The 26103-nt window shown below is 32.2% G+C and overlaps 1 protein-coding gene and 1 long non-coding RNA gene across 3 annotated transcripts; one reads left to right on the forward strand and one right to left on the reverse strand.

Annotated features, from left to right (window-relative positions):
- Nucleotides 1-3319: 3319 nt before the first annotated feature.
- On the forward strand, nucleotides 3320-7694 carry LOC120114013 (zinc finger CCCH domain-containing protein 3-like). 2 transcript variants are annotated; one of them, XM_039135045.1, is made up of 7 exons: nucleotides 3324-3634; nucleotides 4040-4209; nucleotides 4360-4413; nucleotides 4966-5082; nucleotides 5156-5449; nucleotides 6665-6940; nucleotides 7128-7694. In XM_039135045.1, exons 1-7 carry the CDS (start codon nucleotides 3571-3573, stop codon nucleotides 7455-7457), a joined length of 1305 nt encoding a protein of 434 aa, XP_038990976.1. In that variant the 5' UTR covers nucleotides 3324-3570; the 3' UTR covers nucleotides 7458-7694. The 2 variants fall into 2 exon arrangements, with proteins under 2 accessions (XP_038990977.1, XP_038990976.1); XM_039135046.1 differs by lacking the exon at nucleotides 4360-4413 and having other exon boundaries at nucleotides 3320-3634.
- Nucleotides 4933-12694, reverse strand: LOC120114014. Its single transcript, XR_005515354.1, has 3 exons — nucleotides 12682-12694; nucleotides 12421-12424; nucleotides 4933-5110 (listed from the first exon to the last, which is right to left on the reverse strand). It is a non-coding gene; the product is annotated as an uncharacterized LOC120114014 (long non-coding RNA).
- Nucleotides 12695-26103: the final 13409 nt, after the last annotated feature.

Raw genomic sequence — 26103 nt, forward strand, 5'->3', positions numbered from 1 at the left:
TTATATGTTACAAGTTTAAAAAATAAATTGAATCAAATTGGGTGACCAAAACAAAATAAAACTTAAATTTAGTGATAATTTTGAAAAAAAATAGTAGAGTGACCAAAACGAAATCACATTAATAGTTTAGTGATTAAATATGTAATTTATCATTGTTTTTTCTAACTGAGTTAGCTAACGGCTATAAGTAAATCAACTAGCGATTTAAATTTTAAAGGACAAAACGTCTTAAAAAATATTTTAAGACCCAATTAAATGACATATTTTAGAAGACAATCGTACATTAAAGCCTTCAATTTACTATATACAGATAAAATACTATTTTAATATTAATTAATATTAAATCTCAGAATTAATTTTAAATAATATTTCTGCATTCTTTTAATAAAAAATCATTTTAACCTTTAACCTGAAAAACAATTTTCGTTTAAAATTTGTTCTAACATTAAATTTCCGAGAAAAGCAGCGAGGGTTCGGTGCAGATCACACAAACACAATGCTTTAACGTGGGTCCCACTCCTCCGAAAATCCAACGACCCATTCGGATATCACAGTAGCTTCGACGTGTCAGTTTTTTCTCTCTCTGTTTAAAAGGAAAATAAGCGGAAATAAATTAATTAATGTAGTTATTTATTTAGCGCCACGTTATAACTGAACAATATGGAAGGACAGTTATATCCCTTTTCAGCTGCTTCGTGCACCATGTGACAGTTAGGGGCAGTTTCGTCGTTGGGGTGAAACATCCGTATAAGAAAACTTTATATCGGGTCACACTCCATCGTAGATTCAAATCCACTGGCTCAGACCTCATCCACGCCCCCGAGTTCGCACGCTTTTGACGGTGTCGATTTTTTCAATTTAAAATATTTTAAAAATATATATTGTAAAAAGAAAAGGAGAAAGAGCTTTTATTGCCGTAACTTTCACGCTTATCTGTCTCTTCCTAATAAAAGTAAAAGGACATAAATACCCTCGTTTTTCTGCACAAATTTAATTTGGTAATCAATTATGTTTAAAATACTGTAATTTTTCCTTACTTGAACACTGTAATTATTTTGAACAAAATTTAATCATAACGTTTAATTTACAATTTGATTTAAATTAACATAATAAATATTAATAAACTAAATTTATTAAATGATCACTATAATTTAAAGAGGTTTGTTATTTAATGGCCCAAGTTAAACAATGATATTTAAATAATTTAAGATGTTACTATATATATATATAAAACTTGAAGAATTTTTTTATATAGATAGTACTTTAATTTAAAATAATTAAAGTTTCATATTTACTAAAATTAAATTTAAATTATATCACTCAACAATTAAAAGTCTACTAAACTAAAAAAAATCTGTTTTAGTCCCTTTACTATACGTTGAAAAAAGTATATATTTCAATCCAAATGTTAGTTTATTATTAATTGAATCAAAATATTGAGTTTAAATATCTATTAAATTCATATCAAATTATTAATTTATTAAGGGAATTTATTATTCTAAAAATAATAATTTAATCCATATATATTTCGAAAGTAATTAAATAAGAATGACATATTACGAAATTAAAATTTCTTCTAGTACGTGTTTAATTATGATTGATAATTTTAAAATAAAAAAATCAAATATCTTATATAATATTAAAAATAATTACTAAAACATTCTAAAACTAAATATTATTAAAAAATAAAATATTTTTTATTTTCTTTGTCTATAAAAAATATTTTAAAAATCATTACTAATTTTATCAGAGTTATTTGCCGTTATCGATAATTTTCATAATAACAATATTTTTTGAAAACCTAAGCAAAGGAGGATTTTGATAAAATTGTATTATCTAGCATTATTTTAAGGGTAAAGTACATAAATGGTTATTCAACTATAGAATATTATTTTATTAAGTCTTCTGACTATTAAAATTTTAAAATGGTCCTCCAATTATATGACATTGTTTTGTTGAGTTAATCGACTATTAAAAGTTACAAAATGGTCACTCGACTATTCATTATATTTCAAGCTCGTCATTTTTTGTTAAAAAAAATTGACGACAGTGTAAGCTGGACGTTAACCTGCTGATTGAGATATGATAAAATATAATCTCAAACGAAAGCAATATCATATAATTGGAGGACCATTTGTGTACTTTACCCTTATTTTAATTACTCTAAATTTTAACATAATTTATTAAATATTTTTTGTGTATATTTTTTCATAAAATTTCTTAAATAAGGATAGGATAGGATAGGATAGGATAGGTTAGTTGATTTAACTCATCACTTTCCTCGTAGAACACAAGTCACTGTAACTAAAAAAAACCATTGCGGTCAATAACTCAAGGAGAGTAGTTGAACTTGTGGGCAACAATGTCAAAAAGACATTTTTCATTCGAAATTTTGATTAAAAGAAATTTTTATTTTGACTTAATATAAAAATAAGTATATAAACTATACCCAAAATTAACAGTAGTTGCTTAAAGAATTTTTCATTTGAAATAAGTACATAACGTTTTTTTCGTTACACTTTTAAATGTCTGAGTTGTAACGCCTATTAAATTCAACAGTTAATTGACACATGTTGAACTCATATTTTTTAAATTTTTTATTAAAAATAAAATTATAAAAACAACCCAAATGTTAAAAAAATATCAAAATGACTTGTAGGATTTTGAAACTCGTTTAACTTCATCGAACCAACTCACAAGTTGCTGCCATCGCTAATCAGTCTTCCCTGGCCATTCGTGGTGCGCATCGTCACCACCCCGCAACGTCGTCGTCCATCGACCAAACCCCAACCATCCGTTCACCCTCGTTGTCCGTAGTTAGTCAGAAATCGTGAGTGATCGTTTCATCTCGTCTTCGGTCTCAATCATCGTCAACCCATGATCGTCACCGCCAATGACATTTTAAACGTCTTCTTGCTATTGTCAAAATCCTACCAACCACGCCGCGTAAATTGTCATCAAATGTCGTAGAGAACGTCACAAAATACTTATAAGACTGGAATTTGAACATTTTTTTCTCTCGAAAAAATGTTTTTTTTAATAATAATATTTTTTAAAAAAATAAAGAAATTAAAATTTTATAAGTTTGGTACATGTAAGATAAGGGTTAAATTTAACTATCAGACACCTATAGTATAGTGGAGAAAACGTTAGAGATCTAATTTTAGTAAAAATTCTTTAGGCATCCAAAATCAAATTGATTATAGTTTAGACACTTAAAAGTAAATTAAGCCTTTTATTTTCTGTTCAAAGCTTACTTGAAAAAAAAATCCAGGAGAAAATAATTTAATTTAAAAAAATCAAATTGGAATATTTTATAGGATTTCACTTTTTTGTTTCATTATAATCTCTTTCCTTGTTTCCACAAAAAGAAAAAGACCCCGAAATTTCTCTCGTTTCAGTATTTTGATCGTCGTCGTCATCATCATTTGATTTGAAATCAAACTATTTTTTTTTGAAAACCAGACAAATTTGCTTTGGTTTATGCCCAGAAATTAACTTTTGTTGCTCATTGTTTGGTTTTTGATCCTTTTGATCACGGTTTCACAGAATTCTGTGCCGCACCCACCGATGCCAGATAATCGGCAAGTTCAGAACAATGTTGTGTCGAATCAATCCGCTGATAACGTTGAAGGTAGCACCGATTCTTTGTGCGCTCTTTGTTACTTCAAATCATACAAAGATCTGATGCCGCTTCGTACCTTTCCCTGTTGTTTTTATATTTTAGAATTTCTTTGCTGTGATCAATTTCCATTGTGATCAAAGTTTTTAAATTCTCGTGAAAAGGGTAAATTTCTATCCAGTAAATAAAAATAAGCAACTTCGTATACTTTAATTTGAAAGTTTGTTATTCTTTAATTGGAGCTTCTACAATTGTTTTATATTTTCTTTCTTTTTTGTTGTAAATTGTAGTAGTCATAAATTTTGTTTCAAAGTTCGTTACTTCAATTCTTAAATGTGATCAAGTTTGTTACATAGATTGAGTTATTCTAATTTTGATTAATTTCGAGATCCTGCTTTTTTCTCCCTATGTTTTCAGAAACAATTTTGCGGTTGAAAATTAATGCTAATAATCAAGAGGTGGGTGTTTCAAAATCAGCCACGTACCCTGATCGTCCTGGTGAACCGGATTGTTCTTATTATTTAAGGACTGGATCATGTGGTTATGGAAGTAATTGTCGTTTCAATCATCCGGCTTATGATACTCAGGTAATGAAGTCTTTGTTCTTCTTTTGAATTGAATTGAATTGAATATACTGACAGATTATTTCAATATCAAAAACCCGTGGATTCAGATTCTTATTTACATAGATATTGTTCTCATGGTGTAGTGGTTCAATATGTTATTTTTTGGTGCAGGGTGGCCAATATCAGGAAGAACTCCCTGAAAGAGTTGGACAGCCAGACTGTGGGGTATTATTACTTTCTCATTTAAGATCGGTTACTTAAATTTCCTTTTCTAGTAGGTGTTTGTGTTACTATTTTGTGCTGCTAACTCTCCCTAAGAAAATGGAAGACAACTAATGCGGTTGGTTATGCAAGTAGATGTTATTTAATTAGAAACAAAATTTTGGGGAATGAATATTGCTTGGATTATCATTCACTTGAACTTTGGAATACATAGCATACATGATTTTGTGTAGATGTGCGAGATTGTTAACATGATACGTGGCATTATGGAGTTTTTGATTGTGCTAGTCATCATTTTACTGTTGCTTTTATTTTGGGTGGTGTAATGTCAATGATAATGTTTAACCGGTGGACAGCAGGGACTATGATCTTCTTAATCTTACCAGTGTGCTAATGTAGCTCAGGGTCTTCGTTGATATGTTTGATCTAGTGCTAAACTGTTTTGACAATATGTCTATGCTGTCTCTCTGTCATATATATATGTTTGTCAAGATTAACAATGCATTTGTTTTAGAAAGCTTTTAATTTTGTAGTTTTCATTAACCTCCTTTGCAGTACTTTTTAAAGACAGGAGCTTGCAAATATGGATCCACATGTAAATATCATCATCCAAAGGACAGGAATGGAGCTGGACCTGTTACATTTAACATTCTTGGTCTTCCTATGCGACAGGTTCTTTCTTTCTCTCTTCTTTAATGTGCTCGCCTGACCTTATGTAGTCTCATGCTGGCTTTATATTTTTCAGGATGAAAAATCTTGTCCTTATTTCATGAGGACCGGATCATGTAAATTTGGAGTTGCATGCAAGTTCCATCATCCCCAGCCTGTTTCACCTGGGGCTGGCTTACCTGTAAATGGACCTGTGGGACCATCAGTTTTGCCACCAACAGGTGTGCCGTATGCTGGTGGATTACCCTCATTGTCATTACCTAGGGCACCATTTGTCTCTGGCCCGCGTTTACAAACCCAAACCTACATGCCTGTTGTTGTTTCTCCTCCTCAAAACATAATTCCTGCAAATGGCTGGAGCACCTACATTGTAAGTGAATGTTTCTTTTGTTGAGTAATGTTTCTCTGAACTTCAGGCTCCAATATAATGTAGTCAATGAAATCTAATTTCTGCAAGGTGCCATCATTCGAGGCTTTCCTTTTTCCATTCTTTGACAGTGTAAAATGCAAAGTATATTGGACCGACTTCTTAACTTGTGAAATGTTTCACTTGTCCTAAAGCAAGCTCCATAAAGTTCTCTGCAAGTGTAAACAATTTGTTGATCTCCTTGACTTTCAATTCAATTTAACTTTTGATTGCCAAATTAAATGTCGTGTTTCCAATCGCTGAATATGAGAATAATGTGAACGTTGCCATTTTTTAAAATGAAGTTACACAGTATTTATTGTTTACATATTGCTTTATGAACTTTCGTTTTCCATATGTAATTAAGACCTGAAGGTCGGTCCTATTGTTTTTCTTCTTTTACTTTGTTTTTTTAGAAAGACTCATGATATGATTTTTCATCTTATCAGCTAACGTCATTTTATTAGTTGTTTGTTTTCAGTGTTCATGATGTTGCTACATCCCATATCTGTTACATTTGACAATTTGTTTGACATTTGGCTACGAATGGCTAGTTAATGACTTGTTCTAACCGGAAGTGAATGTCATTTAGATGTTATGATAAAATTACCTGGTCTTGACTCCATTCTTTTATACGAACTCACTTACTATCAGGCACATTTTCTTTTTCATAGTTGTAAGTGTTAGACCGTTAGATCTCTTCATCTTTGCTCACTTGTTTCTTTAGCTGTTTACTGAGGAAGTCTGAAAGGAATGCTTTTCTTTATATATGAAATGTATACTTAAAATTATTAACTTTGTTGCTATTCAAGTATTTGTTATCCAAAACAAACAAAATCGTGTCTTAAATGTGTTACTATATGTTTCTTTTCGGAAAACTAAAAGAGAGCGTTGCTATGTATTCTGCAAATTTGTGTTTGCATACGTATTTGATATTTCATGCACGTCTATCACCACAAAGTTACATAGATGTGACTCATGGCAGCTTTGCATATTTCATGTACATATCTGACAGATCCCTGCAACTACATGCCTCACACAGCATGTTTATTTTTGCTTTTGTTTTATTTCTTTCTTTCTTTTATATGAAAAACAATGTTTATGGGTAGCTCTTGCCGATTGGAATTTCTTTCCTTTGCCACATTTTATTTTCTTCATTACTAATTTAACTCTGATCAGGGAAATATGAGTGCCGTATCTTCAGCTGGTGTTCTTGGATCCAATTATGCTTACAACTCGATGAATCCCACAGAGTCTGGTTCTAGTGGACAGATGCTTTTGTCATCCACATCTGCTTCTAACCATCCTGAAAGACCTGATCAACCAGAGTGTAGGTATTATATGAACACTGGAACTTGCAAATATGGATCTGATTGCAAGTACCATCATCCAAAGGAGAGGATTGCAAATTCAGCCATTAATAGTGTTGGCCCTCTTGGACTTCCTTCGAGACCTGTAAGTTTCGTGTGTATTTTTACATGATTAGGTATGGGTACTAAATATCGACCCGGGAATTCATATGCCAGTTTCCATTTTCGTCAGTTATAAGTAGGTTTTTTTTTTTTTTGGGGGGGGGGAACTCACTTTTGATAATAAATACTCGTGCTAAATAATTGTTTGATTTGTTGTTCTTTGTATGTAGGGGCAAGCTGTATGTTCTAGCTACAGTATGTATGGATTGTGCAAGTACGGGCCAACATGCAGATTCGATCACCCTTATTTGGGATATCCTTATGCTCCAAGCCTTCCTTTACCTGTGTTCGGTACATCTCTTCTAGCATATCAAAGAATGCCACCAACAGTCCATTTGTCCGAAGCTCCTTTGCCATCGAGACTTCCTGATTGGGCACGAAAAGCCAACCCCGTGAGCAAGAAACATCAGAACTTGGAAACTAAGAATTCAGACGATCCATTCGAACATGTTGCTTTACCACATTCATTGCAGACTTCGTCGAAAACCTCACAAGATTAAAACTGATTTAATCCATGTCATTTTATCATCTTTTTTAACTTGTTTTGTTTTGTTAATTCGAAACCATCGGAGAAGACTTCCATGATACTGTACCTCTTGCACCTCCTTTCACCTGTGATCTGACAGTGTTGTAGGTTCCCCCCCCCCCTGAATATTTGATATGTGCAAAGTTCTGGGGGACAAGGCAAGTTTTGTTTTTTGTGGTGAATAAAACGCAGGTGAAAAGTTGTAAGATCCTTTATTTCTTGGAGTTATGTTCGTCTCATGATTAATGCTTCTATATCATTAGACCATTTATAGTCTACAAGTAATTAGTGCTTTAATGACATTTTTTTATAAATTGTTTATATTAGATTATACCATACCACCCACACACACAAATATATATATATAATTTAAGTAAACAGATTTTTAGAAGGAAAAGATATTTTTAAAATTTTTAAGTGATATTAACTTTAAGATAAAGTACACCAATGATCACTTAATTATAAGGGATACTATTTAAACATTGTTAATCAAGTTACTTGTTGTTAATATTTGATGGAATGACTAACGTGGTAGCTAGAAATATTTATATATTTAGTTTTCATTGCATACACATTTAATCAATTTGATCTTAATTTTAGTTTTTTTATTTGTTTAAGGTAAATACAAAGTATTTTGTGTTCAATATCTCTCAACCATTTGAAATTAAATGCTCATACTCTTGATATTTATGGTGCTCGAATTTGGGACCTCATGAATAATAATAATTTTTTTATCAATGAGTTTGCTTGGTTCGTGTTTTAATTTAATTAAATAAATTTGATTTACAAATAAAAAACAGATAAAATAAATTAAATTTGATTCGAAGACAAGATCAAACCTGAGTCCTAGAGTAAGAGTAGGTATGTCATAAATTTAATTAATTTAATTTAATTAAATAAATTTAATTTTCAAATCAAAAACAGACAAAATAAATTAAATTTGACTTGAAAATAGATTAACCTTGAAATTTAGAATGAGAGTTAGGCCTACCTTAAATTTGACAATAATTTTTAACATATTTTATATATCATATTATAATTAGTAAATAGAAAAACAAGGAAACAAAATTGGTAATACGAAGACTTGTACCTAGAAGTTTTTTTTTTTGAAAGAGGGTACTTTGTATTAAGAACGGTTACAAAGTACACCACTTCAAGGATCTCATTAAAAAACCTCCCTAATTCTAAATGGAGAAAAAAGAGTGTGCCTTGAGGTGGTAATAATCCAAATAAAAAACACAAAGTTGAAACATCACACAAACCAAACTCCAGCCCAACACATCAAACAAACATCACCCGCAACCAGAGCTTAAACGAACACTAGCCCAGAGTCGTGGAAAGCCACACTTGCTGAAATTGACAGACTCAGATGGAGGCAAAGATAAATATGAAACATCAACGGCTCTTCCATTCACTCAAGAAGTAATCACCCATACTCAATAAGATATGTAACACCCCCAACTCGTATCCGACCCGGATACGATTCCGAAGTGTCACATTGACTTTTCAAACCTTGACTCTTAAGAAAAATCCCGGGAAAATTTTTAAAACTTTATTTAAATCAAAATAAAGACTTTATCAGAGTGCTCGTACTTAATGACTTATTACATGCCAACACTTTATACATAACCAAATACATACTTTGTCAAATATTTCTGATCTGATCTTTTGGTAAGGAAAACTGACCTGTCTTGCTCCGCATCACTCCTTACTCTTCTCGAAACCTACGTGTGAAACAATCACACGCTAAGTCGAAGACTTAGTGAGGCATAACAACTTATAATGCACTTTAAAACATATATTGATACATGCATGTTTTGTTCTATCATGTTATAGCAATTCCATGCATTTTTCATATCGTATAAAATCATATCAGATTAATTGCAGTAAATACATACATACACATAATTCATCATTAACAGTTTATCATATAATCACATACTTTTTCAATCAAACACTATACACACACAACATCATATCATTTCTATAGCATTTATCATACCACTAACTTATATTTGTTCATATCTCTGGATTAGCCCATGTACATATGTGAGAACTATCGATATGAGTCTATAGAGGTTGTGCACTATGCTGTCACCACAGCTCGTATAAATGCACCGAAGTGCCCCGTAGAATTGCACCGTAGTGTCATATAATGATGTCCATAAGGACCACATAGAATTCTTTAAGAATCATATACATATGCTAGGGATCAAGTATGTGTCTTTCCAGACTTCACACATGTTCCAAAGAATATACATATGTCCCGAAGAACCGCGTAGAATTGCACCGTAGTGCCATATAATAATGTCCATAAGGACCACATAGAATTCTTTAAGAATCATATACATATGCTAGGGATCAAGTATGTGTCTTTCCAGACTTCACACATGTTCCAAAGAATATACATATGTCCCGAAGAACCGCGTAGACCCTCGACTCTTGGCATGCCAACTATACCCCTAGCTCTCATGACACATAACATGGGCGTTATCATTTATTTCATTTCAAATATTCACATAAACTTGTAATTCACTTTCACATATCACTTATCACATAGCTTCTTTTCATATGATCACATAGTCACGTAGTTCACTTACACGTATATCATTTCCATATAATTCACATGTCACATATGTCATGTTTTCATATAATTTCTATCATTTCTCACCCAATCACCTTTATTCATGTACACATACTCATCATATCTTGTTCACATATGATCATATACTTCATATAACAGATAGGAACACTTTCACGTAGCTTATAATCATAAGTTTTGTCTCATAACATATACTTGTTTTCACATATATATTTCATATCAATTCTTATACCATCACATAATTCCTTTAACATACATAACATATCGTGTAACATTATAATAGAAATACTTATAAGTCATATCACTTAGAGCACATATATTTATAGTCACATTGCTTATATCTTAATCTTATGCCTTCTCTTAGATATATATATATATATTCACATGTTCAGGTAATCCACCATTTCATCACATAATTGTGTATTCATATAACTCATTTCATTTCATTTCATATCTATCTATATATATATCCTCAAGATTATCCTAATATAAATCATATAGCACTCTTATATTTCGTATTCATATTCATCTAGGGCAGACTTATAAACATATCTCACTTCTATTATTTCTCTATATAATCTAATCTGTTTACTTAATTCAATTTCATATAACTCCTATAATCTTCTCATATAACTTCATAATTTTCTATCATACAACCCATGTGTTATAGTTTTATTTAAACATATAAATCTTTCCCATCTAGCTTATCTTATATGTTCATCTTATCATTTATGTTCAAATCTCCTAGTTAGTGTACTATTCTCACTTCATCCTATAGATCAATATTATCCAGCTTATTTCACTTATCATATAATAATAATTATATTTTACTATGATCACATAGTTTATATCTCATATAATTCATAACTTTTCTTATGGAATTACTTATACTTTATCATCCAACACATAAAAGAACATATCAATCCATATAATCAAGCATACATACATGCATATTCCACTCATGCCTTTAATCATGAATTCATGTGTAACACTTTAGGAAATAGACTCATCACAAGTCTTATTCCCATCGCACATCGTATACTATTGAATATGCACTCACCTGGCCTCACTAGTCAATTCCAATCTCTTATCTTTCCCTTGATCAATCTTACTTGCCAAACGTTCCGGAATTTCTTTATGCGTAGAATCTACATAAATGTACATTTCGAGGTAATCATTAGATACCTACACCTTTTAATTAGATACTAGCAACTTAAACGAACTTATTAAACCAATATTCCCATTTTTCCTTTAGGGGGAATCGGTTCCCTACTGAGGGGGTATCGATTCCCTCATGACATTCTGGAAATTTTGTTGTTTGAAGGGGTATCGGTTCCCCTTGAATGGGTACCGATTCCCCTTGCCCAGAAATCATATTTTTAACCCGAAAATTACTTCATTTCCTCTCAAACACTTCATATATCATCCCCTTTTCATTCTTAACTCTAGTACACATACTTAAACCAATCTATATTCATTTATTTCATCTTAAACCTCAAAATCCTATATTCCATACGAGATTCAAAAAATCATACCAAATTTTCAATGTGTTCTAAATCCAATTCTAACACTTTATACTTCTTAATTAGATTGATGACAAGTCAAATTCATCCTTAGAATTTCAAAAACCTTTCTATATCAAAATTTCATTTCTAATCTTTTAATAGAAATTCCTTTCTAATTCTCCCTTCTTGATGTTTTAAGTTTATACAAGCTTTCCTTAAGCTTATATAACCCCCCCAAAGATTCAAAACCAACTTATAAATTCCAGAAATTAACAGTTAAAAATCAAACTTACCTTTAAGCTGGAGCTACGAGAAGAAGAAGAAGAGAGCAAGAAGAAGGCTTCCAGGACTCTCCCAAAACCCACGTATCTCACCTGTATTTAAAGGAAATACAAAATATCCTTTAAGCTGAAAAGACTAAATTGCCCCTTTAATTATCCATCTATGCTATTCAATCCATCATCAAAATTCTTTACTTAAATCCCAACACTTTTAACTTATTTCAAAATTGAGCACACAGTTTCCAAAATTTACATTTTAGTCACTGATCCGGCTTTTGGGATGTTACAAATCTCCCATCCTTATAAGAAAATTCGCCCTCGAATTTTCACTGAACATCTTAGTAAGAACATATCTTCTAATGTTCTTATGTTGCTTCCCTGACTTATTCTTTCTTGTCATCATAAGAAACTTACTTTTCAATCCTTAAGTTTCCAACGATCTTTTTCGTTTATACATTCCTCTTCTGTTGCTTATCATATAAATAATAACCAGTAATACCAATCCATTGTTGTCTTTTCTCTCATTCGATTATGCATTTTTCCTTTGACCTTTCTAAAATTCCATATAATGTCACTCATCACGTTGACAGTACATCCATCTCATTACTCTATATCATAAATCCATCTATTTCTTCATAACTCTCTAATTACCTCATAACCATACCAAACTTGTATTTCGTCATCATTTGACCAAAACACAACTTTAGATCTTCTTCAATGTGATTAAACATATACTTTAAGGAATCAAACAATATTTTCACATCACCTTGCACACTTGTCTTATTTCTATATCAAAATTGTTCTCTATACTTCCATATTTATCGTATCTGATTCTTTTAAATGAATCCCTTTCGTTTCTTTATTCCTTATTCCTTATACATCAATCATATATTTCCTTTCATATTCACATACTCTGGTCTTATCACTTATACTCATCTTTATGTACCAATCTTCATTGCATCCTCATTACTCTGATAACCCATTTCTTATACATAGCTTCATTCTTTATCATTTATTATACTTGTATTTCCTTCCTGAAGGTTCCATGCAAATACTTATTTCTGTTTCTACATCATAGCTATCTGCTCAGAATATACAACTATATTCAAATTCACATCATAATCAATTAACTCCACTATATCTTTCCTCCACTCTTAAAACTCTAGCACCTTTACTCTGACCGTTAGATAATAACTTTTGTTAAATCTAGGGCACAAGCCCTATTATACCAATCATATACATCCTTTCCAATCTAGATTATCTCAAAATTCGCTTACTCCACTTATCAATTTCACCTCTATTCTCATACACCCTGAAATTTCTTTTGCTCAAACTCAACATTCTGACTTCCTATGTCCTATAATCTGATCATCGATATACACATTCTCAAACTCTTCTTATCAATCCTCAGCTTTACTTAAATATACAAATTCTTACTTCCTTTTCCTTTACTATACCTCATTACTATGATCCAAATATGCAACTATATCCAGATCCATTGCAGATCTGGTTATCATATCCTGACAATATCTTATAATCTTATAATTCCAGTACATTTTTATCACATACTCTAGTTAGCCAATGCTAACTCTTTCCATCTTAACTGCAAACCCTTATCATAAACATACTCTTGTTTATGCGCAATATTATCACTTCGTTTCAAACTCATAAGCTCTGACTTATACATCTTATACGCTTGTCACTGATGCACTTATCCTTGAGTTCTTCTATACGTAATCATCACGTCATTAGATCTTTTTAACATTCTTATGGTGACACCCGTTCACCATCTTCTATCTTATTCACATAATAGCAAAACTACTCTACATCGTTTTTCCGATTCCAAACGATGAAAATTTTCTATCATTATTCAGATATGATTTCAGCTTTCTGAAATCAACTTTTGATCTTACTAGGCATTTCCTGAGGTGTCCGCTCTTCATCCTGCCTGGCCAGAGCAAGTGAATAGCTATCACAATCAGGAATATCACCTTTCACTTACTTCGAAATTATCACGATCGGATTTCTACTGTAATAAACTATTCTTGTTTTATTAGCAAGACAACGTATTCCTTACACTATCAGATCAGAAATTTTTCAATCTATGTTGGCATGTACACCTTTTATGACATTTTAGACTTCGGTTTATGCCGAGAATCGGCTAAACCATGGCTCTGATACCATTAAATGTAACACCCCCAACTCGTATCCGACCCGGATACGATTCCGAAGTGTCACATTGACTTTTCAAACCTTGACTCTTAAGAAAAATCCCGGGAAAATTTTTAAAACTTTATTTAAATCAAAATAAAGACTTTATCAGAGTGCTCGTACTTAATGACTTATTACATGCCAACACTTTATACATAACCAAATACATACTTTGTCAAATATTTCTGATCTGATCTTTTGGTAAGGAAAACTGACCTGTCTTGCTCCGCATCACTCCTTACTCTTCTCGAAACCTACGTGTGAAACAATCACACGCTAAGTCGAAGACTTAGTGAGGCATAACAACTTATAATGCACTTTAAAACATATATTGATACATGCATGTTCTGTTCTATCATGTTATAGCAATTCCATGCATTTTTCATATCGTATAAAATCATATCAGATTAATTGCAGTAAATACATACATACACATAATTCATCATTAACAGTTTATCATATAATCACATACTTTTTCAATCAAACACTATACACACACAACATCATATCATTTCTATAGCATTTATCATACCACTAACTTATATTTGTTCATATCTCTGGATTAGCCCATGTACATATGTGAGAACTATCGATATGAGTCTATAGAGGTTGTGCACTATGCTGTCACCACAGCTCGTATAAATGCACCGAAGTGCCCCGTAGAATTGCACCGTAGTGTCATATAATGATGTCCATAAGGACCACATAGAATTCTTTAAGAATCATATACATATGCTAGGGATCAAGTATGTGTCTTTCCAGACTTCACACATGTTCCAAAGAATATACATATGTCCCGAAGAACCGCGTAGAATTGCACCGTAGTGCCATATAATAATGTCCATAAGGACCACATATAATTCTTTAAGAATCATATACATATGCTAGGGATCAAGTATGTGTCTTTCCAGACTTCACACATGTTCCAAAGAATATGCATATGTCCCGAAGAACCGCGTAGACCCTCGACTCTTGGCATGCCAACTATACCCCTAGCTCTCATGACACATAACATGGGCGTTATCATTTATTTCATTTCAAATATTCACATAAACTTGTAATTCACTTTCACATATCACTTATCACATAGCTTCTTTTCATATGATCACATAGTCACGTAGTTCACTTACACGTATATCATTTCCATATAATTCACATGTCACATATGTCATGTTTTCATATAATTTCTATCATTTCTCACCCAATCACCTTTATTCATGTACACATACTCATCATATCTTGTTCACATATGATCATATACTTCATATAACAGATAGGAACACTTTCACGTAGCTTATAATCATAAGTTTTGTCTCATAACATATACTTGTTTTCACATATATATTTCATATCAATTCTTATACCATCACATAATTCCTTTAACATACATAACATATCGTGTAACATTATAATAGAAATACTTATAAGTCATATCACTTAGAGCACATATATTTATAGTCACATTGCTTATATCTTAATCTTATGCCTTCTCTTAGATATATATATATATATATTCACATGTTCAGGTAATCCACCATTTCATCACATAATTGTGTATTCATATAACTCATTTCATTTCATTTCATATCTATCTATATATATATATCCTCAAGATTATCCTAATATAAATCATATAGCACTCTTATATTTCGTATTCATATTCATCTAGGGCAGACTTATAAACATATCTCACTTCTATTATTTCTCTATATATAATCTAATCTGTTTACTTAATTCAATTTCATATAACTCCTATAATCTTCTCATATAACTTCATAATTTTCTATCATACAACCCATGTGTTATAGTTTTATTTAAACATATAAATCTTTCCCATCTAGCTTATCTTATATGTTCATCTTATCATTTATGTTCAAATCTCCTAGTTAGTGTACTATTCTCACTTCATCCTATAGATCAATATTATCCAGCTTATTTCACTTATCATATAATAATAATTATATTTTACTATGATCACATAGTTTATATCTCATATAATTCATAACCTTTCTTATGGAATTACTTATACTTTATCATCCAACACATAAAAGAACAGATCAATCCATATAATCAAGCATACATACATGCATATTCCACTCATGCCTTTAATCATGAATTCATGTGTAACACTTTAGGAAATAGACTCATCGCAAGTCTTATTCCCATCGCACATCGTATACTATTGAATATGCACTCACCTGGCCTCACTAGTCAATTCCAATCTCTTATCTTTCCCTTGATCAATCTTACTTGCCAAACGTTCCGGAATTTCTTTATGCGTAGAATCTATATAAATGTACATTTCGAGGTAATCATTAGATACCTACACCTTTTAATTAGATACTAGCAACTTAAACGAACTTATTAAACCAATATTCCCATTTTTCCTTTAGGGGGAATCGGTTCCCTACTGAGGGGGTATCGATTCCCTCATGACATTCTGGAAATTTTGTCGTTTGAAGGGGTATCGGTTCCCCTTGAATGGGTACCGATTCCCCTTGCCCAGAAATCATATTTTTAACCCGAAAATTACTTCATTTCCTCTCAAACACTTCATATATCATCCCCTTTTCATTCTTAACTCTAGTACACATACTTAAACCAATCTATATTCATTTATTTCATCTTAAACCTCAAAATCCTATATTCCATACGAGATTCAAAAAATCATACCAATTTTCAATGTGTTCTAAATCCAATTCTAACACTTTATACTTCTTAATTAGATTGATGACAAGTCAAATTCATCCTTAGAATTTCAAAAACCTTTCTATATCAAAATTTCATTTCTAATCTTTTAATAGAAATTCCTTTCTAATTCTCCCTTCTTGATGTTTTAAGTTTATACAAGCTTTCCTTAAGCTTATATAACCCCCCAAAGATTCAAAACCAACTTATAAATTCCAGAAATTAACAGTTAAAAATCAAACTTACCTTTAAGCTGGAGCTACGAGAAGAAGAAGAAGAGAGCAAGAAGAAGGCTTCCAGAACTCTCCCAAAACCCACGTATCTCACCTGTATTTAAAGGAAATACAAAATATCCTTTAAGCTGAAAAGACTAAATTGCCCCTTTAATTATCCATCTATGCTATTCAATCCATCATCAAAATTCTTTACTTAAATCCCAACACTTTTAACTTATTTCAAAATTGAGCACACAGTTTCCAAAATTTACATTTTAGTCACTGATCCGGCTTTTGGGATGTTACAAGATATGTTCACCCAGCACCACTACCACTGCAGGCAGGTTCACGATGCAATCGACCTTAATCTTACAATGTCCGATATGAAACTCTGCCTTCAATCAATAATGGACCCTTGACACTGTTGGTAAAATAGACTACTGCAAAACGAGGCATTACCATTGACTGGAAAAATATATATTGAAATATGTAAACAAATAACCAATTAACCGTGTCGTGGTATTAACCACTACCCTAGAAACGAATTCGCCCCGATGTGTGTAATCGCTGCAGTAGGCGGACCGTCCCCCGAGGTTAACACGGTCGCTCCGAATTCCGTACACCCGAAATCGGAGTGGACTGATGGTGGTATTGCACTTCTGATCGGAAAGCACGGAGAGAACAACTTTAGAAAACACTTGGAGAGTGAATTCTAATTGTAAAGAGTGTGAGTTGAGAAGTTGAATTTAGCTCTCTATTTATAGGCTAGAAGTAAGGGTAAATCCGTCCAACAAGAAAATCAAATTAAATTTGATTTTAATTATGAATTTAAACCCTTTTTGTAACTCCTCTTGATGAATCTGGCTCAAAAAAGAGTCCATGTTCATTACATAAAAATTAAACAGTTATAACTCCTGAAATTAAATCAAATAACTCATGTAACTCCTGATATTAACAGTTTGTCTCTCCCATGAACAAAGCTTGAAATCAGTCCATATATATCTTAAATTCTGATTTAATTTTGGAAAATAACAGTTTAATTTATTTAATTTCAGACAACTAGTAATCGGTTATTATCATCTGAAATATTCAAACTTTAACAGTCTCAGTAGCCTATAAATATTAGATGAATCTTTCACATTTTTCATTTAATCTTTCGGAGAAAAATTCCTTATGAATTTTCTCTAAAAAGATAGTATTCGTGAGGATATGTCAAAGACACATTATCATGCCTTGTTCTCTATCACTCAACAAGGGAATGGAGAATGTAAACCTTAAATACCATTCCCACTAGTATTTCCAACTCTATGTGGGATTGAGCATTACCAACATTCCCCCACTATTACGAAAGAATTCTTCTAAAACTCGAAAACAATCTTTCCAGAAGAGCAATAGCAAGATTAGTTGCTTAAGCACTAATGAACGTATCTGGAACTTGCACATAGTGATGATGAGCAATCATTCTCTTAGGTAAGTGAAACTAGTCTGGAACTTTCTAAGATGGGGGTAAACTCATAACACACAACTGACCCCTTCATCCACCTGAGTCCTCGATGTGTAAGATATATATATACAAAAGTATATATTTGGCCATCTTACCTCAGGATTTTAGTAAGTGTGCTAGAAAAATGGCCCAACAATTTTCATAGAAGGCGGCTAACCCTTCTCACTTACATAGGTTATTTCATCAAGTTTATCTCGATATAAACCACCCTTAACATGGATATGAAATAATTAAGAGCTTTTATAAAAGCTCAACTTCACAAAGGGTATGGTGACTTTCTTCAAGTTCATTATTAATGAACCACCCAAACTCTGGGCTAAGAAATCATTAAGAATAAATATTCAACCTCATAATTTAGTGAATTCAATATGTCCTTCTCACTAGGAACTCCCATTCAATATGTCCTTCTCAATAGAACTCCCAAACTCTTGGGTTTGAATTCATTAAGAGTTTAATAAAACTCATCATCTCAAGCGGTAAGTTCATCTAGTCCTTCGCGATTAGAACTACCCACTCAACTCTGGGTTATGAACTTATTAAGAATAGATATTCAACCAAAATCGGTAAATTCATCAAGTCTTTCTCACTAAGACTACCCAAAGCTTGGGCTATGAATTTATTAAGAGCAATTAAGCTCATCTTGGGCATGCACATTATTCATCATAGGGATAGGCAGTATGAATGTGCACTATGAGTCTTTCCATGGTTTCGTTTGACCACATGGAACTTAGATAACTAAGTTGTGTATCCACCATGAATTCCTCAACCAATGGGCTTTAGGCCCATCCCCTCGACGAATCTAGGACCAAGGATCTGCTAGGTTCCTTTCCGACTTCACATACTCTAAAGAGAGCACTCCATTCTTTATTAAGTGTCTAACTGATTCATGTCTTATGCGAATGTGTCTTTTCTTACCATTGTAAGCTTGGTTCTTAGCCACACCTATCGCAGTTTGTGAATCACACAATAATGAAATCGGAGGAGTCGGTCTTCCCCACAACGGAATATTTGCTAACAAGCTTATAAGCCACTCGGCTTCTTGCCCAGCTAGGTCAAGAGCTATAAACTCTGACTCCATGGTAGAACGAGCAATACATGTCTTCTTTGATGATTTTAACAAAATTGTTGCTCAATCTAAAGTAAAAACATACCCACTCGTAGAGCTTACCTCATCATTATCAGAAACCCAGTTGGCATCACAATATCCTTTTAGTACCGCAGGATAGCCAACAAACTCAAGTTTCCAATCTAAAGTACACTTAAGATACTTCAGTAAGCGTCTAAGAGAAATCCAGTGTTCACCACTCGGATTATGAGTATATCTACTTAGTCTACTCTTAGCATAAGCAATATCAGGCCGAGTATAGTTCTTTAAGAACATTAAAATTTCGATTAATTTAGCATATTCTGTTTAGGAAACGCTACTTCCTTTATTCTTAAAGAGATATATGCTAGTGTCACAAGAGTTCGAACAGGGACGACATCAAAACTGTCAAATTTCTTTAACACTTTCTCAAGATAGTGTGCTTGACATAAAGAAAATCCCTTTCCAGTAATTTTGACTCCTATGATTACATCAACTTCTCCAGATCCATCATCTCAAATTTAGTGGACAAGAAACAATATGTTTTGTTAATGGACTCAATGTTAGAACTGAAAATCAACATATCATCAACATACAAAACTTATGATGACGCAATCAGTATCAAACATCCTCGAATACACGCAAGCATCCGAACCATTCACAACAAAACCAAAACTAAGTATAGTTTTATGAAATTTCTTGTACCATTGTTCTCATATAGATCTCCTCATCTAGATCTCCTTTCAAAAATGCAGTATTAACATCTATTTGATGTACTCGCAACTTATGAATGGAGACTAGTGCAAATAATGCACGGATCATTGAGATGTTCATAACGGGAGAGTAAGGATCAAAGTAGTCTAAAACAAACTTTTGAGTGAACCCTTTGACAACTAGCCTTGCCTTATACCAATGGATCAAACCATCTGGTCTCATTTTCTTCTGGAAGATTCATTTGTTACAGATTGGTTTAAATCCTCTAGGCAAGTAAACTAATTCTCAAGTATGATTAGACATTATCGATTCTAGTTCATCATTAATAGCGCTTTTCTAGAACTAGTATCGATAGATCTTATAGCCTTTTAGGATCCTCTTATAATATTTAAGCTATATGATCAGAAAGAGAGTCTAAATCATTTATCTCAGAAATAAAGGAAGTGATAAAATTTTGTCCAAATAGCCTTTTACTTCTTCTAGTCTCGAAATCAATTTCTTGAGAAGACCTAGCAGGAATACTAGAAGAAGTTGATAGAATATTTTCTATTTAAGTTTATGCATTTAATCTACATTTTAAGACACCCCACATTTCTAACATTTTAGGATATCCATAAGTGTATTGTAAAACGTGTAAACAAATACTCACTCATACTAGAGTAAAGTTTGTTATGAGTTTTAGCCATAAAACTATATTTTAACAAACTCAAGTTTTATTTACACATAATTCTCAAAGTTTTGAGAAGTTACAAATCATTAAGATTAAAATTCATAAACCATTATGAAATAAATAATCTCTTTTCTTTCCACTACTTAGGAAAATCACTTAAAGAGATTTAATAGCTACAACACACTTTTAGTAGCAATAGTGTCTAGCATATTCTCATTCATGATATTCAACATATTAGCCTTAAAGAGATCATCATATATTTTATTTACTATGACTAAATTTGGTATTCCACTCAACCAAATTAATCTCTACTCTTTTAACTTCTGCACTAAGTTTTAAGAGTTTTTATCTTGTCATAGTATTTTATAAATTGGAATAGTGAGCATAGTAATGAACAATGCACCAGGTAGGTTTCTATGAAAGAGAGGTGGTGCACTAGGCACGCTTAAGTACCAAGTCTTCATAGAACCAATCCTAGACATGCACTTTCATACTCATCACACTATTTTCCAATAAATTATTTATAGATTTTCTCTTTCTTAAGGCTTTCTTAAAGAATTATGCTTGATACTTTTACTCATAATAGTATCTTATTAAGCATATATATTTTTGGCCTCACACTATCACCTTAGCCTTAGTAGTATTACCTTAGCCTTTACTAGTGGTTTTATCTCATTTCATAGTATCCACCGAGTTTTAAAGACTATCTTAAAGGCTCATGCAATCTAATTCATGTATTTAAAAGGCATGAATTAACAGGCAACAAGTATAAATAATCCGACCTCGTAGGTAGAATCACAATTCCAAATAGACTTGTTCACCATGCATACAACTTCATTCTTTGCATCATCATTTTTAATCAACATGATCCCAAAATTCATCGTGACAATCACTTCATCTGAACCAACATCTATTTTGTATCTTCTAAAGTCAAATGAAGAATATACATGGTTAGTCACGAAATTAATTTACTAACAATAATTAAAATAATTTATTGATAGTGACAAGATCCTTATCTTTAGGATTTGGGTTCCTTATCTTCAAGAAATTATGGAATCAAACCCGAATTTAATAACTATTCGGTTTGAAGAATATTCTCGTTCAACATCATCATCTTCGCGATTCTCCAAAATTACAACTATCATGTTGTCTTTAATAAATTTCGCAAATGAAATTATTAGTATGATAAAATAATTTATAATTATTTCACCTTGATTTTCAAGTGTCATACTAATTTCCTCAAAACATAATTAAATAATTACATATCTTCTCATGAATCAGTCATCACTATTCACTTAACTAACACATGATAGAACATGTAAATATTATTCAAAGATTATCATATTGATGATGTATTAATATAATATTAATCTATCAACCCACATGATTAATATATTATTATGCACTTATAAATGCAAACAATGCAAACAATGCAAACGTCAAAAACATTTATTTACATAAGTTACCACTATAAATTTTATAATTTATGTACATCCATTCTTCACAATAGCATTTAAAGTGCTATAATTTCTAATAAATATCTATTCACAACTCACATGAATATTTTTAATTTTTTATTCAAATATTAATCCATTTAAAATTCAAATGAATCATCAATTAAAAAAAATACTACTAATGTATACTCAACCGATGTACATTAAACACCAACATTCCAGATTAATCATGATAACATATTATCATGCACAAAAGCTTATAACACAACATTAAAACTACAAATTAATAATAAAATTGTTATCTTTTAAACTTCATAAAGCATTTATTATAGGACGTTGATTGTAGTTAAAATATTTATAATTGCTTTCAAATGTACCTAAGGTATATCCATCTTAAAATCATTAAGCATAATGTTACACCAAATAATAGCTAATATTTAAAACATTGAAAGCACATAAATATTAATAATTCAAGCATTAAAACATAGAAACCACTCAAATTCATGGCATCGTCACTTGCATCAGGCTGCATCGAACCACGATAATAATAATCTATATCAAAATATTACGTACCACTTTGATGCAAGGTTAAACCGACATTTGAGTTCACACTTACAAACTCGAATCCAACATGTAGTTTCATCGTTCCTTTTACAAATATCATGCAACAGTTCGAATTCGTTTCTAAATTGTTGGTAAAATAGACTACTGCAAAACGAGGCATTAGCATTGACTGGAAAAATATATATTGAAATATGTAAACAAAGAACCAATTAACCGTGTCGTGGTATTAACCACTGCATTAGAAACGAATTCGCCCCGATGTGTGTAATCGCTGCAATAGGCGGACCGTCCCCCAATGTTAACATGGTCGCTCCGAATTCCATACACCCGAAACCGGAGTGGACTGCTAGTGGTATTGCACTTCTGATCGGAAAGCACAGAGAGAACAACTTTAGAAAACACTTAGGGAGTGAATTCTAATTGTAAAGAGTGTGAGTTGAGAAACTGAATTTAACTCTCTATTTATAGGCTAGAAGTAAGGGTAAATCCGTCCAACAAGAAAATCAAATTAAATTTGATTTTAATTCTGAATTTAAACCCTTTTTGTAACTCCACTTGATGAATCTGGCTCAAAAAAGAGTCCATGTTCATTGCATAAAAATTAAACAGTTATAACTCCTGAAATTAAATCAGATAACTCTTGTAACTCCTTATATTAACAGTTTGTCTCTCCCATGAACAAAGCTTGAAATCAGTCCAGATATATCTTAAATTCTGATTTAATTTAGGAAAATAACAGTTTAATTTATTTAATTTCAGACAACTAATAATCAGTTATTATCATCTGAAATATTCAAACTTTAACAATCTCAGTAGCCTATAAATATCAGATGAATCTTTCACATTATTATTTAATCTTTCGGAGAAAAATTCCTTATGAATTTTCTCTAAAAAGATAGTATTCGTGAGGATGTGTCAAAGACACATATTACCATGCCTTGTTATCTATCACTCAACAAGGGAATGGAGAATGTGAACCTTAAATACCATTCCCACTAGTATTTCCAACTCTATGTGGGATTGAGCATTACCAACAGACACAAGGTAAATCTCCAGCAAATTTTGAATATCCAGTTATCCCAACACATCTGGCAAAGAAGAAAAAAATTCTCATCGATAACAGAAACTTGCATATAGGAACACTCTGCAAATTTGTCGCCTAACAGCAAGCTCCACTCAAATCCGCAACACCCGTCAGCCCATCAAACGACAATATGGGCACAGCGACTAAACTATTACCTAGCCACCTCATTTCCACAACAGGAACACCATGCGGCAGAACTCTCCTGTAACCTAGAAAACAACGCATCACCGACTTATGATGTATCTGTCGCTCCACCACCGGCCGGAGTGGTAACAATGATCACACAATGCATTACGCAAACATCGGAGCGGACAGAGGACAACATTAATAAGCAACACCATGGAACATATAACTTGCAAAAGCAACCACAAAACAGCTGCAGAAACAACACACATTCAAAATGGCAGATCACCAAAGCACAAGAACGACACCACCCATCATAACGCAGGCCCCTATACAACCGCACCCACCAAACAGAAAACGGTGAGATGAAGAAATCCACCAGAAAGCAACATATCAACCAATAAACCTTGTACCACAGCAAAACAGCCTACTAAAATCCTAACACTAAAAAACTATTTATCAAACTACTCCAGCTCCTCTTAAACCCCGATAAAACCTCAAGACCAGACCCTTCAACCTGCACAGCCCCTGACAACCACTCACCAAACTCAAGCAATTCTTGAGTCTCACCAAAGCAAACCAAAATCAGCCAAGAACCTTGCCAATGTAAAGAGTTTGATAACATATCCATAAACAAAGAAACAGAATCCGACGAAAGACAACATCTCATATATTTAATGGTAGGAAAACAAGTAAAATTGGAAGTGAGGATTTAAACTTATATTAATTTAAGGTATGAGAGCATATAAATTGCTAAAATAAATTTGATATATGATTTATAATTGTGTACGTTCCATATAAAATTTAAACAGTAAGATTTAAAATAAAAATGAGTTTAATAATTCTTATATATATGTTCTGGGAATGATGTGAACATTGATTTAATCAATGTGAGATAACAATTAATAGTGTGTAGAAAATGGCTTTTCCGATCAAGCGTCCCTACAAAACTCTCTTAATTTGACATTGTTCCTGGAGGTGCTTCTTGAGCTGTTGTTGTTGTTGTCGTCATCGACACTCCGACGGACCAAGAAGAATTGGAAGAAGAACATTAGAGCAATCGTCCTTGATCCTCTCCAATCAGTAACGATAAAGGAACGAAATGGCTAAAATAGTTTGGATAAATCAAGAAGATATAATAATTATTATATCTAACATTAGATAATTCAATTAAAATTTAACCTTTTTTAACTAATAGATCATGTCATCGGAATAATAAAGATTAACAGTTCAATGATCAAAATATAATGAACTGATAACATAAGTTATTGAAACGAAACCTTTTCAAAATCGATGACCAAAATCAAATACACCGAAAATAAAGAAACCACAAATGTTATTTACCCTTTTAATTTGTATATTTATGAGTTTTCTTAATTATGTTAATAAGATTTTTTTTAAAAAAAATAGTTTGAGGTGATTACAAAATAATATATATTCATATTATTTTTTTAGTCATTGACAATATACATCTTGCATAGTGCACACATAACTACTCAAATCTAAAAATTCTAAGTGGAACAACACTCACTTTAAACATCGAAAGAATTGAATTAATGTTTATAAAATTTTATATAAATTAAGAGGTAATTACACCGTTCCTCATTGAACTATACTATCTCTCTTATTTCCCTCACTCACCACAACAGGAACACCATGCGGCAGAACTCTCCTGCAACCTAGAAAACAATGCATCACCGACTTATGATGTATCTGTCGCTCCACCACCGGCCGGAGTGGTAACAATGATCACACAATGCATTACGCAAACACCGGAGCGGACAGAGGACAACATTAATAAGCAACACCAGGGAACATTTAACTTACAAAAGCAACCACAAAACAGCTGCAGAAACAACACACATTCAAAATGGCAGATCACCAAAGCACAAGAACGACACCACCCATCATAACACAGGCC

Source organism: Hibiscus syriacus, unplaced genomic scaffold, assembly GCF_006381635.1.
Source record: "Hibiscus syriacus cultivar Baekdansim isolate YM2019G1 unplaced genomic scaffold, ASM638163v2 tig00110216_pilon, whole genome shotgun sequence".
NCBI classification, from domain to species: Eukaryota; Viridiplantae; Streptophyta; class Magnoliopsida; order Malvales; family Malvaceae; genus Hibiscus; species Hibiscus syriacus.

Bases quoted from the DNA above. Each gene is read 5' to 3' on its own strand.
- LOC120114013 (XM_039135045.1), top strand. From the start codon at position 3,571: ATGCCAGATAATCGGCAAGTTCAGAACAATGTTGTGTCGAATCAATCC. The intron at 5,083-5,155 runs GTTCTTTCTTTC...TATATTTTTCAG, and splicing joins TTGGTCTTCCTATGCGACAG to GATGAAAAATCTTGTCCTTA. The intron at 5,450-6,664 runs GTAAGTGAATGT...AACTCTGATCAG, and splicing joins ATGGCTGGAGCACCTACATT to GGAAATATGAGTGCCGTATC.